Genomic DNA, 17,889 nt, shown 5'->3' with positions numbered 1-17,889 from the left:
GCTGCTCAGACATGCAAGTTTATGCACGTACCTTCAGACAGCGCTGAGTAAGAAAGCAAGGCCTGGAGTTACTAGGAACCAATGAAGGAAGCTAATTACAGCCTTCAAGCATGAACTTAAGTCCTCCAACTTCTCCAATAACCAAAGCACCCACTGAACCTTGCTCCCAGACAGAACCGCTGTCCTGAGGATAACAGTTATTGCCCACCATGTCGGGGATGAGGTGAACTCTCCTTCCCAGGCCCAAGGAGGTTAAACACACTGAAGTAATGACTTTTCAGAGCAGCACTGGCACAAGTTGAAGCCCACCATCACCTGAAGGGCTCTGAGCTTTGCACCAGGCCAGTGCCCCTGGACCCTGCGGCCGCGGCACGAGGAAGCAGTGACTCGGGGCACTTACAGTCACCGTGAGGTTCTCCCAGGTGATGCCAGACACATTGATCTTGTTGCTCTCCCAGAACTGCAGGGTTTCGTTGCTGGGATGGGTCGGTGCCTCACACTTACAGCTGGGAGGAGAGAAGCCAAGACAGGGGTGAGGGGAAGGCGATGGAGGTGCAGCCCTGAGCTCCTGCCAAGGGGCAGCGGCACTTTAGGAGGAAGAAACCCACTAGGAGATGGTGAGGAAGTCCAGCTTGCTGTGCGTGTGCACAGGGTAGGTCACTCGCAGGTGACTCAGCTTCTCCAGAGCCTCATAGATGAAGATGATGCAGATGAGGGAGGCAAAGGCTTCTTCGGTGAAGCGGGTGATGTAGCACACCAAAGAGCTAGCATCAGTGGCCACCAGCACTATGCAGAAGAAGGCGGTCCACAGCCCGATGCATGCCCGGAGAGAGAGATAAGAGAGCGCGTAGTCCCTGGGAAAGCAAAAGAAAACGCAGGGTGGAGAGGGCAGCAAGAGACTCCGAGCCGTGCCTTCCTTCGGGGAAAGTCGGCAGCAATTCAGGAGCGTGTCAAGGCTGCGGATGGTAAATGCAGTTTCCGGTCCTACTACAGACAGCCTCGGGGCTGCGGCACAGGGTGTGGGCCCGCAGGAGGAGAGGCTAATTAATCCTTATTTAACAATGACCTTGTGTTAATGCCTCGGAGGCTAATTGAGGTCAGGTCCCTGTTGTGGAAGGTGGTGTTCTCCCATATCACCCCAATGCCCTAACAGCGAAACCGGCTGGGTTTGCACCCAGTTACCTGCTGCCAGCAAGTTGGGGCTTCATAATAAATTTAATTGCAATAAGGGGGTTAATCTCCCATCACAGTTGCCACAACAAAAAGACTGTCATGGAAAATATCCATTTCGCCTGAAAAGCTCCTGCTTTCTCAAAAATCATCAAAACATTTGACCAGAAAACTCTTTGGATATGTGGGTAAAATATATTTCCACTTCCAGCAAAAATCATACAAAAAAGTGCCCGAGTTTGTACTGAGAGGAAAGCAAATCTTCCCTCATTCCCAAACCAGAGTCATTTGTCTCATCTTCCCTGTGCAGCCCATCTCGGGCATCCACATCCTTGTGGTTTCTCCTCCTCCTGCTCTTTCACTTTAACCCTAAAAAACCCGAACCACCCATCCATCCTTCAGAGACTGAGGGCTCCTGCACCGTCACATACTAAAGCAGCAGCGCGTGATGTCTGTGACACAGAAGACAACTTAAATCTACCAACTACCACTAAGAAAAACATCCTTTCTCCATCCCTGCCTTCTTCCAAAGGCGCTCGCAGCACCTGGCCGCAGAAGCCAGCCTTACTTGCAGAATTTGTAGAGGATCTTCTCGAACACGAGGACGGGGCCGGTGCTGCCGAGGATGGTGAGAGGTTGGCCAGCAAAGAGGGAATACACCACGCCGGTCATGGATGCGCCCAGCAGCGACTCCATGGCACTCTGTCCGGGGAAGAGAGGCAGCAGCGAGTAATTAAATCATTAGGGGGAAAAAAACAAGTGCAAATTCACTGCAGCAAGGACTTTTGCATGAGTGTTGTCCTCCCCCGTGCCACCCAACAGAGAGAGGTGCTCACTATGTGGCCGTTGGTCGCCTCCCCCAGCAGTCCCCCGAAGGTGATGATGGGGGACATGCAGGCACAGTAGAGGAAGAGGAAGGACGCCAGACACTGCAGGCTCAGACCATCCCGAAAGTCACTCCAGAACCAGGGGGCTTTTCGCTTCACATCCCGGATCAAACCGCCAAAGAGCCTGGAGGAAGGAAAAAAAAAACAAAACAACATTTTCGTGGAAGACAGCGTTGAGTTTTCTTGGCTGAGGAAGGACAATCACAAGCACAGAGTAACTTCCGTTGCTAAAAAGAAGTCTCCTTCTCCCATTTTAGCCCCAGTAGAAACTGAGGCATACAAAAAACCCCTCCAACAAAAAGAAAAGGAGACCAAACCTGAGAGCCCGTCCCCTCTTATTGCAACAGTCCCTCACTTTGAGAAGCAGCAGAGCTCTACCTGGAGGTACTTACACATCTGCTTCCACCCCAAAGCAAGAAAACCTGTGTGCAACCATGCTGCGGCTCAGCCCAGCTGCCCAAATGTCCCACCCACCCAGCCCAGGGGACCAAGCTGGGAACCTGGAGCCCCTTCACTGACCCAGTTAACCCCAAAACTCTGCTAGAAGGGAGGTGCACACTCAGATTTTAGGGGCAAACAGAAAAACACCCCACCAAACTATTTCAGTTCACACCTTCCTGTCCGCTCCAGTTCAGGACCGCTGTGCTTCTCCGGCTTGCTGTGAGAAGCGCTGTCATCGAGAGCTTCTGGCAACTTCCTTTTTTCCTGTTAAAATGCAAATAAGATAAAGATATGTCTTTGCAGCCACTGGCTTGTTTTGCTTTTTGGGCTGGGTACGTGACCTGTGAATTTGGGCCCCTGAGCAGCACCCCCAGCTGTGCTGCCCTCCTGCCTGTCCTCCTCGTGCCTCCTTCTGCCGCAGCACCCACCTGCGAAGGGACGTTTTTCGGGGGCTCAATTCGGATGGAGGGATCCCACTCTCCTGGCGGCAAAACCATGACCTGATCCAGAAACTCATCGATGCCAGCCACCAGGTCAGCCCGGTTCTTGGCTTTATAGGCAACGTCGTGGAAAACCTGCCGTAGGAGACAAACTGGTGAGAGCATGACCCATCTCGGATGTCCTAACCAGTGTAATAAGCTCTTGGCTAAATGCAAGGTCATTTCCCCCAAATCGCCTGTTGGAAGTGGCAGGAAATATTCCCCCCAAAGCAAAAATCTGTGCATCACAGTATTTGTAACCATCTCCACCAGGCTCCCGTCCCCCATGGCACACCACAGCCTTCTGCTTCAAGAGGAGAAGTTTCACTGGCCCTGGCAATGCCACCACTGGGGACAGCATGCTGGGGACCCTGGGGAGAAGGATGAGGCGCGGGCTGCAGCCCAGGTGGGATTTTAGCCTCCTGCAGGCAGCTAAGAGAGACAACAAACCCTCTTCCTCACTACTACAGAGACAGGGAGAGGTGAAGCCCCAAAAAAATGACCCAGAGATATCTCTTATCTCGTCACACCTCATCCGTCATGATAGTAGCCATGGACCTGCCGATCTCATGGTACTGATGGGCTTTTCCTCCTGGTCCAAGCAAAACAAACAGGAACCTAGGCAAGAAAACCAAAATGAGAGAGAAGAACATGGCCTCACTCAAAGGGCACCCAAGGAAATCCCTGGGAGCTCCCAGCCCAGAGCGTGGCTCCAGGGGGGACGTGTAGGCTCACCGACTCCGGTGATGAATTTGAAACGCATCAAAACCAAACACAAATTTGAGGTTTGGACCAACTTTCATTAAAATTGGCCAATGGGTTTAAAAGCTCCAGCAGGGAAGGGAGGAATGAAAGCAGGGAGATGTGGGTGGGAGAAACGTGCTTGCTCCCACTGGCTGTGTTCCCCTGGGACGCCCAACTGATGCATGAATTTGGTGTTTTGTTGTGGTGTTTTTTTTTTAAATAAAAACTTTGCGCTTCTCATTCAGACCTCGTTGGGATGGGAACTTCCATCATGCCCGAGAGGAGGACAGCTGGGCTCAGGCGGACAAATGCCACGATGGGCTGGCGAAGGAAATCCAGCTCTCCTACGAGCACGCTGCACGCTTCAGCCCCGGTGGGAATTTTCTTCATGAAGCGCAGCTCCGCCTGGGCACGACAAGGGATTTTCAGCCATTACCCCAAAAGCAAAGCCCACAGCACTCTGCAGAACACTCTGCAGCCAAGTTTGCAAGAGCAAATCTGGCCTAAAAGCGTAAGAAAGCTACGAGTGTCTCACCTTGCTTAGATCCATCGGATGGCTGTCATGGTTCACCCCATTTTTAGCTTCTGCAGTGGTGGGAGATGGATGAGGAGTGAGTGTTTGGGTTGGGAGGAGAAAGAAAGACACTGAGAAAGACAGGCAAGGAGCAATCGGGACACTTCTCCTTTGCCGGGAGAAGTCTAATGGGGCCAAAGCCCTGCAGAAACCTTCACCTGGTGCCAAAGCCTGGCAGAAACCCTCACTGGGTACCAAACCCTGCAGGAACCCTCACCTGGCTTGTCGAGGGGATGCACGTCTAACTGCTTCTTGCTCATGTCAGCAAATGAGCAGACGATGGGGAGAAGGTTGTTTCTTTTCTTCTCGTTCTGATGGTGATGCTTCTTCAAAAGCACTTCTCGAACTTTCGCCCGCGTGCACTCATCAAACTCTGCGGACTGCTCTTGCTGGCCCAGGATCATATCTGGAGATGGCAACGGGAAACGAAGCCGTCAGAGCAGAAAGTCCCCAAGCCCTGACCCCTCAAGCCCCCGGCGAAGGCTGCGCCACGCAGGATACCCTAACGTGGGCTCAGCCTTGCTTAGCAAGACGTTTTAATGCAGTTCAGCCTTTGCAGCGAAAGGAAGAATTCTCTTTTGCTAAAAGCCATCATCAAAGTGCTTATTCATCACTCCGCTCAGATAATTATTCCCCATCCTAGATAATGTCATTTTTTTGCCCGATCTGGCGTTTCTAGACAGACTCTCTAGACTCGACACATTTCAACAAATTATAAGCAATCTCTATCACAGACTTTCCCAGAGTTTCCTTTGCCCATCGACTGCAATTTGCCAAACACAGGGAGAAACGTGCTAATAACGGCTCCGATTTCTCCAGCTCTTGCAAGGGCTGAATGGAGACCTGCCAGTCAAAGATAATTTCTCCAAAGCTGCTTTTTCAATTAACTTCAATTATCTTCCCCACAGAAATATGCTGCTTGGTCACCTGCCAGATAAACTCTGCCTTTAAAGCTCTTAAATCCTGGATGTTAAGGCAATAGGAAAAAAAACCAAAACAAAGAACGGGAGGAAACAGCTTGTAGTAAGTAGTTTATTTAAGGAGGTTCAGCTCTTACGCAGACTCCGTGTTCCTGAGAGCAGCCTGCCAAGCCCTGACACTCCTTTCTGGCCGGAGAATATTCTCTAATCGCCTCTCTGACCCCACAAATTGCTTTCAAAAGGCTCCCATACTGGGAGAAAAAGCTGATGTGACTGTTGTACACCCAGTCTACATCCAAAAAGCAACCCACCACTTAAAAACACAGCGGAGGTTCTGGAAAAGGACGTGCCATTGGGGCAGGGTTTGATATGGGAGTGAAGGGCACCGCGGCAAATTGAGCTCGGCCGTTCCCGGCGGGACGCAGTGCGCTCAGTACCTGCGATCTCTTCGATGCTGTTGGCACAAACATCCAGCAGCACTGTCCCGTTCATGATGCAGCTCCGCAGCTCAAAGAGGCTGTGCAAGGACAGCGTGGCCACGTAGGGCTTGCTCCAGCGCTCACCACCATCTTCCACGTCCTCCTCAAACTTCAGCCACCTGCGGACATCGGGCACGATCAGCCCCGTTGCAAGAAAATAGCCTCAGCTCTGCAACCCCTTTGGTGCAGCTACGGGGCGGCAAGAGGAGAAGGCTCCGCGCATCGGCACCTGCAGCTGCAAAAGCTTCGCGTCCCGGAGAGCGGAAGGCAGAGCCCACAGCTGCCACCGCAGCCGGCAGCAGGGATTTACCTTGCCGTTTCCTTCCACTCGGCATCTTCACCCTCCTTCAGGAAGATCTCATCCAGCTCAGTGAACAAGTGGTGGGGAACGTGCTGCTCGTCCTCCTCGGTGCTGAGGATGAACTGCACCCGCTGGGATGGGGTGTCTGGGGGCAGAAGATAAATCCCGTTACCACACCTGCATTCGACCCATCACGCTCACACACAAAGTGGCCATCGATCAGCACCAGTTCAGCCCTAAATATTGGGCTAGCCCCTCTCCCCCGGGTCTGGCCGGGCTTGCACAGAGCCACGGAGAAGGAGAAGCATCTGTTCCACCTCTGCATAAGGACGGGCCACTTTCCTTCCCCACGTTTCCATTTTTAATGGCAGGATCCCTCTAAGGAAGACCAGCCTCAATCCATTATGCCTTCAACTGCCTCCCAAATAACGCCACTTTCCCTCAGAAGAACAGCAAACCACACAAATCAGCCACACAGACCGGCTTGCAGAGGACCCCGGCACCCACGCAGCCCCGAGAAGGCTCGTGAACGCTGCGGCGGGACTTACAGTGGTAGCCCTGCTCCGTCGGGGCACAGTCCTTCTCCCTTTCCTTCTTCTGATGCTTCTGGCGGTGGGGTCGGTGGTGCCGGTGGCACCGGTGGCTTTGCCTCACCAGAGGCATCCGCACGCCCACGGACAGGGTGCGGTGGCCTGCGAAAAAAGCAGTGTTCGCATCACTCTCGATATTGCGGAGACGGTTGACGCCGCTGCCACGATTAAACCAGCACATCCATCCCAGGAGGAAACACCAACTTCTCTTCGTTTTAGTTTCACTGCATCCCCGAATGTCAGAGACCCCTCCCTTTTTCCAAGCCTGTTTTACTCTAACTTTGCAACAACAGAGCAACAACAAGCGATGGCTCCAGGTCACCTAAAAGTGCCCTGAAAGTATCAACCCTTGTCTAAAATTCCAGCTTCGGCTGGACAACACTCAGGCCTGCTCATTAAGCAGCGACAGAAGGTAATTATTTTTAAAATCTTTGTATGGCACAAGGCAACAAGAGGATATCCAATCAGTCCTGTGATAATGAAGTCTGGAACAAAAAAAAAAGAAAATCACAGCCCTGTGTCTGCAGCCATCAACTTATTCTCCTGACCTCTCCAAGCCAAGAGCAGCCTCTGAGAAAACAAGCTGGGAACTACCAAGCTCTGTGGCCAACGCTCACACCGCAGATGCCACGGGGGCTTTTTCCCCTCTGTCTAAAAGCCATAATATTAAAACAATGTGAAAATAAATGTGCTTGTTTATTTAGAAGCACGCCACGTTTCGCTGCAGGTGATGCGTATGCTGAGCACGGGACGCAGCAGGGACTTTGCGCGACGGGAAAACGCGTGGGACTGGTGGCACCTCTCCCGACTCACCTTCCAGCTCCTCCTTCTCATAGTGAATATTGACAATGGTGCTTGTTCTTCCCTGGTCAATCACCGCCTCCTCGTCGTGTCTCTGTTTAGTGAGGAGAAGAAGATATAAGTTGGGGCCAGGTGAGGAGAGCTCCCTTACGTCCTCCCAGTCATCACCCATCCCTGCGCCACGCGAGCCCAAGAGCATCACACCTCCGTGTGTCTCCTCCTCCAGGCACAGCCCTAAAAACACGGACTTGGAGGTTTTTATTCCCATACCCAAATAAAACCACCTGTAATGTCACCTGTATTGTATATACTGTGAGTCTGGAAGGATTTACTAAAAGGGGAGAGAGTTGAGTGTTTCAAACCAAAACCAAACCTCCTGCTTTGTTCTTGTGGTTCCTTTCGAAACAATAAAATTAAAAAAGGGATTTCCAAACTGGGGGTGGAGTGGGGTGGGGTGGGGGAACCCAACTCCACACTTTTGATCACAGCCAGTTTCATTCTCCAAACGTGATACCTGCAGAACTCACTAGATGGCACTTGGCCACAGGACATGGCCACCACCAACCTCCAAAGGCCCTCAAGAACCTGCAAGGGTGAAGCTTCGACTTCAGCCCAACCAGGCTCGGGCTTCTCTTGCTGCAAGCAAGACTGCGTTTTTCTCCTCAAAAGAAAAGCCAAAGGCTAACAGCTAATGCCCTCCTTGGCTGAAATACCACTGCCAGCGCTGCACAAAGAGCATCTGTGCCTTAAAAGCCAAAGGAGAACTACAGGCGTTCTCTTCTCCCCTTGTCCCTGGGCTGGGGAAGGGCATCACCGGGATTACCACGCTCAAAGAAATAAAAACCCAACCACATCTCACACTCGAGTCGCAACTGCAACTTTGAAAGGGCCTCCAGGAAACACTTCGCTTTAGAGAAGAGCAAAATACCGGAAATCTGCTTTTTATCCCCCAAATCCCTGCTTTGACTGAATGGCATCACCTGCCGCTGCGCAGCAGCAACGCTCGGGAAGCTCACACCTCCCCCGCTCACCAGTTAATTTAATGAGCAAAAGGAACAAACGTTCCCATCTGGAAATGAGTTTTTTCTGGCCCCCGAGTACTAATTTCAAAGCCGACTTGCTGCGACCTCCCCACCAGCTCCCGGCACTCGCCCACGTCACCCGGCAGCCGGATTATGACGCGCCTGTGGCTTTCTCGTCCTCTCTCCCACGACGATCTCCACCACCCTCTGTCCCTTCTTAGCAATGCGTCTACTCCCCTCCAGATTTACCGGAAAAAAACCTCAAAACCCCAAACCCCAACCTCAGAAAAGGCATGGGACAAAAGGGGCTTAATCAAATCGCTTTAAATGGCAATTTTAGTAAAATCGTTACTTAAGTAAAACACCAATTTGAATTAAATCACAATTTAAGTAAAATCGCCACCGAAATAAAACCCCAATTTGAATTAAATCGCTATTTAAATTAAATCGCAACTTAGATACAATCACAATTGAAATAAAATCGCAATTTAAATACAACGGCGAGCTTGAGTGTGTTACAGGGGTGTCAGAGTGGGAATAAACGGAGCGATTTGGGCATCACAGCTCCCCAAATCCCCCCGAGCGACATGGGGAATGTCTGCTTCTCTCTCAGAAACCATTTTGGCTCCGTGCTCCCACCCACGATGCTAAACCTGCCCCCGGCAGGGCACAAAGCATCGTCCCCCCCGCATCCTTCCCTGCTCTGGCGACATGCCAGTGGGATTTTGGGAAGTCTCCCCCCCTTTTTGGGGGATGCGCAGCCCCTCGGCACACCCCTCCCACCTGTAACTCTTCCAGAAGTGTCATTTTGGGACCCTCCTCCTGCTTCATCCTCAAGTCGGTCACCGGTTTTGGGGGATAACTGAGCCTCCAGATCAATCAGAGGGCCAAACCCTCCGACTGCAGACCAGTGACTCCCAGTCTGCACCATCTCCAGCACATAAACAGCGACCGTTGCTGGGATCGGAATGTTCAGGGTGACCCCGGCAGGTATTTAAAGCCATACACCCCAATACTGATCCTGCTTGGAAAACTTAGCGGATGGGGAGAAACCTGCTCTGTTTTGAGGAAAAACTATCCAGAATAGAGAAAAGGGGTGGAAACGCTGCATCTCGGCAGGGCAAAAGGTGTCACACAGTGTTTGAGTGTACTTGAAAGCCCAAACTGCCAAAAGACCATGTGAGGCACAAACCGTTGGGGAAATGCCCGTTATGGGGCAGCCCTGATTTTCATCAACATTTCCTGCATCAAATCAGGGTGTTTCAGGGAGGTCTCCCTTTGGCACGGCCTCCGTCCCTTCTCGGCTTCCATAAACCCTCGTTAGCCAGACCAAGTCCTACGCCGTACGGAAATGGCCAGAGAAGCCCCATGTTTTACTCTCCTCGCTTCCGCCAGCTATCTCCAGCCCTACTTTATGTTCCGAGCGGAGCTAATCCCTCATTTCCAGCCTACAGATTCATTTGTTGTCATGAACTTCCTCCCCGGCGCTGCTCAGCACAAAGGTTAACGGCCCCGGCTCGCCCTGAAAGGTTACATGGGATGTAAAATAACACAGCGAAGGAGGGTGACACCGAGGGCTAATCCGTTAAAATCCCATCGGGATCCAAGCTCAGATCTCTGCTGCTTTTTTATTATTTAGTATTAAAGCTTCAGGCACAAAGACAGGAGGAAAGAAGCCAAGTGGGTCCGTGGCAAGATGCTCCGAGCATCCCATCGCCCTTCCCCAGTTGTTGCAGCATCCCCGAAATCGTGGCAAACCTCGCACAGAGATGCCACCGAAGGAAACGGTGCCACTCAAAACCCTCTTTTTCCCCGATTAAGCCACTCAAATGGACTCAGAAAGGTTATTTCATTGAGGAAATCGCTGGAGGATTTAAGAATTTAATAAGTCTATGGGATCTGTAGATGTGTGGGCTTGGGATGGGACAGAGCAGGACGGAGAGATGCCTCCAGAAAGCAAATTATCCTATCCCAGGATGGGTACCAGCACTCACAGACGCTTCGCCTTCCCTCTTTGTCCTTTGCCGCCGCTGCCAGGCGCTTGGAAAACATCAAATCATCGAAACTGGGCTGGGAAAGGGGATGGCGAGCTCACTTTTGAGTTTCGGAGCAGAGGGTGTTGTTCCCTCTCAAGAAAACTTCTCCAAATTATTATTTTGCTGCAGGGTTTTTTTTGTCCCAGCAGGAGGGAGAGGGACTTTTGACTGTCCTGCCTCAGTTTACCTGTCTCAGTGCAACTCCTCCGGTTAGAAAGAAAAATCTTTCCCTGGGGAAGCTTTGGTGTAATTGAGGATGAGGAAAAGCACAAAGCAGAGGTTCAGGTCCGGCTTTGAGTCCTCCCGGTGCCGGGGGAGGCCAAAAGCATCACACAAGCAGGCAAACCTCCCACCTCGGCCCTCTCATCCCGTCACACGCAAGCTGGACTGGCCACTAGCAGCCGGAGGGAGGATTGATGTAATTAATCTCGCACAAAATGTAATTAATAACACTGATCCCAGTGTTATAAGGGGATGAGGGGCCAAACTGGGGGAGCTGCTTTGGTGGCGGAGCAGGAGACCCCCCTCCTCGCCCCTCTCCATCTCCATCCTACCCAGACGAAGCCACCGGTCCTGTGGCTCCCTCCTTTGCTATCGTGGGGATCAGCACCGTCCCCTGCAGGGACCCCTCTGGCTCCTGAGCCAGGATTTGGGCTGTGACGGGGACTGGACCTGGGAGAGGACACATCTCCAGAGCCCCAAAGTGGGGCTGTGAGGGGGGACACACACGCAGGTCACAGCTGAGCATCACCAGGACGTGACCGTCATCCCTTGCTGGCGGAGACGCAAATTCCTCTCAGTCTTTCCCGTGAGCTGTAATTTCAGGGCAGATTAATTAATTGCCCACCTCTCGTTTGCACCCGAGAGCACCTCCTGCAGCCGGGTCCCATGGGTGCAGCAGGGGGGCGGACAGGCCCTCCCCCAGGCCAAGGAGATGCAGAAAGATGGGGGGACCACCCAGCCACCTCCTGCCTGCACCCCGACACCGGGCACATCCGCGCGAGCGCCCGGTGGGACAATAGCTGAGGTGACCGGGTGGCATGGGGCTCTGCGGGGACAGTGGCCTTTGTCCCCCTGCTCTGAAGGGCCGCAGCATCACCAGGGGGTCACATCGAGATGCGGAGGAGCGGACAAGGAGGGGGGGGTCTGGTGGGGAGACCCCCAACAGGCATCGCCCAGGTGCCTCCCTCCCACACCCACCTTGGGTACCCCTCACCTCCCCCTTTGCGCCCCCACCCCTCCGCCTTGCAGATGCCTTACACCCACCTTCAGGGGCCTGCTGCCCCCCCTCCTTGCACACCCCCAGCACCCCATTTTAGACACCTACCCCCCTCCTTACCCCCTCCAACCTTGCAGATGCCCTTCACTCCCCTTTCCATGGCCCTCACAGCGCCACCCCCCTTCTATTGCCTCTCGTAGATTTCTGCCATCCAAGTAGAAGGCAAATTAATTTTTCTTATTTTCTCTTTTGACTGATTCCCTGTCCAATCAATACACCAAGGAGTAGATCGCATGTAATGCCATTCTCCATGTTCTGCCGTCTTCCAAACTGAAGGGAACTGCATTCGAGAAAGTGCTCGAAAGCCCAGCAGTTATCTGTTTTGGACCTGCACTTAAAGGAGATGCAGTTTCTCAGCCCCAGCCTGAGAAGCGAGCTGCACCAGCCAGTGAGAACCACGCTATTGCGGGTTTGCAACCACCAGTCCCCATCTGCCACCCAGTCTGGGGTGCCAAACTCGGATTCCAAAGCCACAGGCGCAGATGCCAGCAGCCAGCTGCCTGCTCGCAAGGACCCATGCGCCAGCGCCCCGTCTCAGAGCAGCTACGACATCCTTCTGGGGTAGGACCCGATGGAGAGCATGCCCGAGATCCACCAGCAACTGGAAAACTACATCCCGGAGCCCCTCTGCAAGCACAGCACCAGCTGCTGCGCTGGTGGAAGAAGAACGAGCATCGCTTCCCGGCCATGGGGCAGCTGAGCAGGCAGTACCTCGCCATCCCCGCCACCGCCCTCCTGCCAGACCAGGCCTTCGCTGCCGGGGAAAGCGCCCTGAGCATTGGTGCACTGTCCTTGTGCCGGAGAATCTGGTCCAAATTCTGTTCTTGTATCCGCCATTCTGATTTTTTAGAATCAATGTGAAACAGCAACAAGACTTGGAACAGGAACTGGCACGCGGAGCCCTTCCCTGGGTCAGCGGAGGTTTAAATCGACCCGTGGGGTTTTGGACGCCACAGTTAGATACAGTGCCGGGTATTTTTCCCAAGCTCCCGCCTTTTTGGCATCGCTTTGGCAGCACTGGCAGTGAGGAGCAGGCTTAGGGAAGAGGTGTGAACACGCCAATGCCTCTTCTGACTTCTAGGGTAGTTTTTTTATAAATACAAGTGATGGGAAACAAAAGGAGAATGTTCGTACCCGCTCTGCAAAGCGGGCGCTTCGGGGAAAGAAGTTTACCATGGCCCAGACCTGAAGATCAATACTTTAAAGACAAAACAGAACCAAAATACAGATTTGCTTCAACCGGGCGGGAATATTCAGCCACACAAAAAAAAAACCAAACCAAACCAAACCAAAACAAAAAAAAAACAAAAAAAAACCAAAGCCATGAAAATCAGGTGGCCTGGCAACGAAAAGTAAACCTTTTCTCCCTCCCAGTACACCGCCAGCAGAGACCAGCCCCCTTCTTTAGATGTCATTCCCTGAACTAACCCAACCACCATTGTCACTGCCAAACGCTGCGTTATTTGTGCAAACAAACACCGATGGGTGCTACAGCACAGCACGAAAGGCCAACGCCGACTCTGGCAAATAACCAAGAGGCCTCGCAGACATCCAATGCCTTCACCCGCCCCAATCCTGCTGCCGGCTTTGTCATGGCAGTGCCGCTGCGCTCTCCAGTGGGAAAACCAACCCGGGAACAGCACTGTGTGGCGCAGGCCCAGGTTCTCCTTTGCTTCGCACCACCAACCGCACAGAACGGGTTTTGACGGCTTCGATTATTTCTGGCTCAAACCCAGCAAGAGCAGCCCCAGGACTTGAACGTTCAACAGCTCATTTTAATAAATTGAGGAGAACACATAAAAAAAAAAACAACTTACTCCTCTCAGAAGAACAACAAACCTTACTCCTATCAGAACAACACTAAAGCCTAAAACTAAGAGCTAAAAGATGCCTAACTAAGACCGAAAATCTACACGTCACTATCACCTAAGGGGGAAACACTATTAAATACAATACCTTATTCTCTGCTGTTCTTATCTTCTGGGTCTTTCTGGAGCGGGGGTGACCTCGTGGTGGTGGACCCTCCGCAGAGCTCAGGCGCTGCCGAAGGCGAGAGATGGTGGGTGGGGTTTTCTTAGTGGAGGAAAGGGACCTGGTTGCTGGGCTGAACCGGCAGTTGCCCAGTTGCCAAAGGGAGGAGGTCACCCTCTGGGCTTCTGCCAGCTTCGCTGCCCTTTGAAGACATCTCCAGGGCCTTCTGATCCTCCCGTGGGCGATGGTATTTCACATGCGCGTTCCTCCCGTTGACTGTCCCAAACACCCTGGAAGGGAAAAAACAAACGGGGATTTTTAACTCCTTTTCTAAGAAAAAAAAATTCGTTAGACGACGTTTCATTACTTCTAATTTTGTGAGTTTCTTGTGCGTTTTGCTGCGTGGTGCCATACAGTCTCTGCCGGTACCCCCGGCTGGGTGGGACCTAGGTGGTTAAACACGGCAGATCATTGGGGATTAAAATAGGAGAATTAACATCACGATGGATTAAAATCGGGTCGGACTGAAACTCGAGTGGCTCTGCGTGGCACGAGCGATGTCGCTTGGCACGAGCGACTGCAGCGCGGGAGCCCTCGGGCCGCAAACCGCAAGAAGAAACTTCAGTGGAACCTTTTTCTCAGCCAAACAAAGGAGAAACGCTGGGATTCTCGCCCAAGGAGATGAACCGCCCCAGGCCTGTAATGGGAGGAAAGGGCCTTCAAAGAGAGAGAGAGAAACCGTTGTGGCTGCAGTCAGCGGGAGACGGAGGAGCCCCGAGTGCAGGGAGACGGGAGGAGGATGGAACTGAGCAGGAACAATCCCAACAGGTTCGTTGCTCCAACGGGCACAGAGGAAAAGCAGCTGTTAAACAAATGGTGGTGACAACACGTGGCAGCGTGCGGCATGGGACAGGTGCCCCAACACCTCAGGGAAGAGACCGTGAGGCCTTCAAAGGCACAGGAAAACACAGCAGTTTCGGCTAAAAGTCCAACAAAAGCAGCAGGTGGCAGCGGGACAGGGGGAATCCTCCAGCTGCCCTTAGTTCTGCTCCCCCCCGGCCATCTCGGAGAGTTTCCATCTGTTTGAGCCCAAAGCAGTGAGTTTCAAGAAGAAAAAGCGAGCAGCTCACCTTCCACACTGCCCGCAGGGAAACCCAGCTGCATCGCCTGCGCCCCCAGCCCCACGCGGAGCGTCCCCGGGATGGCGGGAGGGACTGCCTGTGCCACGGGGCATCTTTTCGCTGCTCTTCGGCTTTCTTTTGGCATTCTCCTTCGGCCCGAGCCGGCGCCTCTTCTTCGGGCTGCAACCAGCCTGTAAAGCAGACAGCCTGTGCTCATTTCTCCATCTCCTCAGCAAGGGGGACAGCTAAAGCGAAAAACTGGCTGGAAACATCCCCAAACGGCCCAGACACTGAGGGGTTTATTTGTGTGCTGGGTGGAACGCGTTCTATCAGCCCCAGCCTGCCCCGCTGAGCTCCTCTGAACGTTAAAACAGCCAAAACAATGCCGAAATTCGAAAGGGAGGATGGGGTGCAAAGACAGATGGTGAAAGAAAAACCGTATTATTTCCACTGTCCTCAGCAGAACAGTAGAATTTCTGAGAACTGAAGTGACATGCTTACCCAGTGGCTGCCACCAAAAAAAACCCTAAATAATATATATTTCTGTGAGCCACATTTCTGCTTCCTGGCAAGGAACGTTTTGGCAACACCCGCGCAGAGGCGGGTCCCCGGCAGTTCCTCTTCCAGAGCACTGGGACATTACAAAACATCCCCGAAAATCATCATCAGCAGCAAGTTTAATGCGAAGGGTATCGTTTCCCAGAGCCCGGGAGAAGGCGATCATGGAGGAGCGGCATCTCGCACCCACCCCCAGCGGTTTTCCTACCTTCTCTTCAGCCTCCTCCACCTCATCCGTGCCTCCCTGGAGCCTTTTGGCTATCCGTCCAGGTCGGGTGGCGCCAAACCTGACGTGTTTTTTCCAGGTATAGTAATATTCCACACACTGGGCCACGGTCTTCGTCTGAATCTGTCGGGAGAAAACCAGAAGCGATCGATGAGGGAAATAGCGCAGCAAAACACCGAAGGCACAGACCCAGGACGGATCTATCCAGTGCTCTTTGTCTGTCCCCCCCTGTGTCTGCAGTTCCCACAGGTGAGATCAGGCTGAAAACGAGCCCCCTTCTTCTGAAAGGGCCATAAAGAAGCCTTGGGAGAGCAGAACTGTACATTACACGCCGATGGTCAGCGGAACGTGTCATTATTCTTTTAATATTTCCCATATTTTGTACCGGAGAGATTAAATATTGTTTGGTAATTACACATTAGGGAAAATTATGTTTCGTACCAGTGTCTTTTTAGCATGAAGCTGCATCCCAAGGACAGGATTCTGACACGCCGATCAAAAGACTTTTCTGGGTTAAAACTCCCCTCCACGCAACCAACCCGTGACCCGCCTCGGACTAACTGCTTTACCTTCTTCTGTATCAGGTGGAAATTCTTCTTATGCACATAAAAAGCCTCTTTAAACAACTGCTCCTCCAGGGGCGTCCAAGTGTCTGAGCCTGGGAAGAAACAGCCACGTGCAAATGATTAGACCACTCGCAGCCTACCTGAAATCCGCACAAGTTATTCATCACACATCCACATCTCTCCTCCTTTGGAAAGTGATTAGCCAATGCCGCAGGGAGTTCGTTAGCACGAGCAGTTATGGCTGCCAGCAGAGCTGCCGTGAAGCCGGCGTGCAAAAGGAGGAGCGTACGGCAGCGTGGGGCATCACTGCACAGGACAGCAGTGGGCTGGAACACAGGGACAAGGCACTCCCCGCGCCAAAAGGCCCCCGGAACAGATTAAAACGACTATTTTCCCTGCCCCGAAGAACACGAACCGCTGCTCGCATGTTTCTAAAAATCACTTCTTTCAATCAGAACAAAGGGAACGGCAGTACCCGCTCGCATTCCCAGAGAAGCAACAAGCTCTGCTTCCGCTTTACCTGCGTAGTGATAATCAGCCAGGGGATGGGATTCAGGTCGCTGGGGTGCCCCAGACTGCAACATCTCCAGACCCTCCTGCGGGAGTTCAGAGAACAAGACTTAGATTCCCCCTCAGGAGGGACCTCAACTCTTCAGCCCACTGTGGGAAGACGGTGCTCAGTCGATGCTCAGAAACAGCGCGTCGGGGTCACCTCCGCCCACGGCAGTTGATGGGAATATTTCCTCAATCCACACTGATGTGTTTTAAGAAACCAGAACCCGCGCAGATCTCCGGGGACCAAGCTGTGGCACCCCAACAGCCATTGCTTGCTGCTGGAGTCCTTCTGGGCTCGTCCCTGCTGCAGGCAGAGCTGCCTGCAGGAGTAGGAGGACTTCTATTCTCCAAATTGGCACAGAATTGACAAGAGACACAACAAGCTCTCATTGATACACAGGGTCTGTCATCCCACAAGACCTTAATGCAGAGGGCGGCCAACAGGCAGCACGCAAGAACTCTGCCCCTTTAGCAAAGGGACTGGAGCCTGTGGAACAGAAAACTCAGGAGCGACTCCCAGCTCACCCCAGTAACAAAGGCTGTCCTAGTCCGGTAGGAATTCGAAAATAGCTGCTTCTTACCAGAGCTTCATGCAGGCAGTGCAAGGCGTGCTCCAGGTTGCCTCTTCCCCCCGGCACCATATTTGAGCAGGCGAAATTGAGCAGATTTGTCACTAGAAATGCAACAAAAACCAACAGAAAGTCAGTTCCCATCAAGAAAGAGGAAAAGATACGATACAAGGCCGAGGGCAAACAGAGCAGACAGACTGGAGACCCAGAAAAGGCACTGAAAAAAAGGCAGGTTATCCGGTATCGCACTCTCTCCCTTCAGAGCAGCTTTGGGACCAGAAGCTCCAGAGACAGATCTCCCCTCTACCAAGGTCGCTGCAGTTGAGATGGGACAGCTACAAACACCCCTGACCGTCTCTCCCAGAGGACGCGACTCAGAGCACCACCGGTTATCTGTTCACTGTCCCATCAGATCTGAGCACCCTCGGGTGCTACCAGCCATGAAGGCAGTCAATGAAAGGAGGGAGAGGGTCCCAACAGACAAACAGCTGCTGTGAAAATGTGCAGTTTTCGACCCTTAGTATCTCGGGGGGGAACTGACAAGAAAAACGTTAAGAGAAACCTCTGTCCTGTGTTTCCGGGTTTGTTGCGATGTCTCCC

The 17,889-nt window shown here is 52.7% G+C and overlaps 1 protein-coding gene across 1 annotated transcript; it reads right to left on the bottom strand.

Annotated features, from left to right (window-relative positions):
* Nucleotides 1–607: 607 nt before the first annotated feature.
* On the bottom strand, nt 608–6,187 carry LOC309684664 (electroneutral sodium bicarbonate exchanger 1-like; the record flags this gene model as incomplete). Its single annotated transcript, XM_082500531.1, has 7 exons — nt 608–854; nt 1,739–1,872; nt 2,007–2,174; nt 4,565–4,701; nt 5,653–5,813; nt 6,005–6,140; nt 6,184–6,187. 7 exons carry the CDS (start codon nt 6,185–6,187, stop codon nt 608–610), a joined length of 987 nt encoding a protein of 328 aa, XP_082356657.1.
* Between the last annotated feature and the right edge of the window lie 11,702 nt (nt 6,188–17,889).

This window comes from Vanellus vanellus, assembly GCF_965231255.1.
Source record: "Vanellus vanellus genome assembly, contig: HAP1_SCAFFOLD_66, whole genome shotgun sequence".
In the NCBI taxonomy this organism is placed as follows: domain Eukaryota; kingdom Metazoa; phylum Chordata; class Aves; order Charadriiformes; family Charadriidae; genus Vanellus; species Vanellus vanellus.
The sequence above is the reverse complement of the archived record's forward strand: the minus strand, read 5'-3'. Positions and strand labels throughout refer to the sequence as shown.